At 51.6% G+C, this 1,092-nt stretch overlaps 1 protein-coding gene across 1 annotated transcript in view; it reads right to left on the reverse strand.

The window, feature by feature from the left end:
- The window catches only part of PTPLAD1 (protein tyrosine phosphatase-like A domain containing 1), a 9,000-nt gene extending 8,006 nt beyond the window's left edge, over positions 1 to 994 (reverse strand). Inside the window, exons 1-2 of the mRNA XM_010133795.1 lie at positions 952 to 994; positions 119 to 192 (exon numbers count right to left, since the gene is read on the reverse strand). Of these exons, the coding sequence (XP_010132097.1) occupies positions 119 to 192; positions 952 to 994 (117 nt within the window). The remainder of the gene's footprint in view (positions 1 to 118; positions 193 to 951) is intronic.
- Between the last annotated feature and the right edge of the window lie 98 nt (positions 995 to 1,092).

Consider the following 1,092-nt stretch of genomic DNA (forward strand, 5'->3'; position numbering starts at 1 on the left):
GGCTTTTCGCTTGCAGCAGTTACTGAGTCACCAAGAAGATCTAAACAGTGAGTTTAGATTTCAAGTTTTTCAAAAATTACTTTTTCTTTGCAAAAGTTAGAAAAGTCAAAATACCTACGTTAGGCTCAACTGGTTCTAGGAACTCGATCTGAAATTCGTAGATGTTGTCGCCTTTGGCACCATGACCCTGAGCTAAAAGACAAGAAGGAACAGTCGGTGTGAAGGTCCCAGCCGGTCCCGCATGCCCCAGCTGTAAGAGAAGCTTTATATGTAGAATTATTCAGTGGTTATTTACAGTCCTTCCCCCCCGCCTTGCTGGGAGGCGAGAGGAAACCACAGGATAACAGGGAAAACACAAACAGCCCAAAACGTCACTCAGAGGTGCGGTTGCTGGAGCAGCCAAAGCTGCGTCATCTCCACGCGGCGCTGGATAAGGGTCCTTGTCTGCGGGAAGGCAGCAGATGAGTCCCAAAAGCGGGGCTCAGAAGGCTTGAATCCAACTGAAAACCTCCTGCCTTTGGGGGATCCAGCCTCTGTACCGATGAGCTGGCACCCCAGGACACCAGTCTCTGGTGGGTCCATTGGAGTGTGATGTGGGGTGTCCCCTCCTGATGGCAGAAGGATACGTTCTTCTCTCATGTCCCACACACGCGAGTCTTGTCCCCAGAATGGCTCCAGAAACCTGCACGCTGAGTTTCATTTCCACCCTTCCACGCCGTAAACTGATCCTGAGGTGACCATGATGGGCGACAGCACCTATCAGATGACCCTGGCTGTGCCTCGCCGGGGAGGCAGCATTCCCTAGACAATGCACCTTAACAAAAACCACCAAATAAAGGAGAAAACCCAAATAAAACCAGCTACAGCACATCCTGAGCGCTGCCCGCGGTGCCGCAAGGTGCAGCTGCCTGGCTGGAACAAAACCACCTTTTAGGGAGAGACCTGCTTTACCTTTCAAATCGAGCGCCGGTTCCCGGTGTGGGGGGTCGATCATGGCCACAAACAGGGTCTTTGTGAAAGGGAAAAATTGCTGCGCATTATCTCTGGGGTTCGGTTGAGACAGGACAGCAAAGACATGGAAATGTCCCTGAT

This window comes from Buceros rhinoceros, unplaced genomic scaffold (genome assembly GCF_000710305.1).
Source record: "Buceros rhinoceros silvestris isolate BGI_N320 unplaced genomic scaffold, ASM71030v1 scaffold19223, whole genome shotgun sequence".
Lineage (NCBI taxonomy): Eukaryota > Metazoa > Chordata > Aves > Bucerotiformes > Bucerotidae > Buceros > Buceros rhinoceros.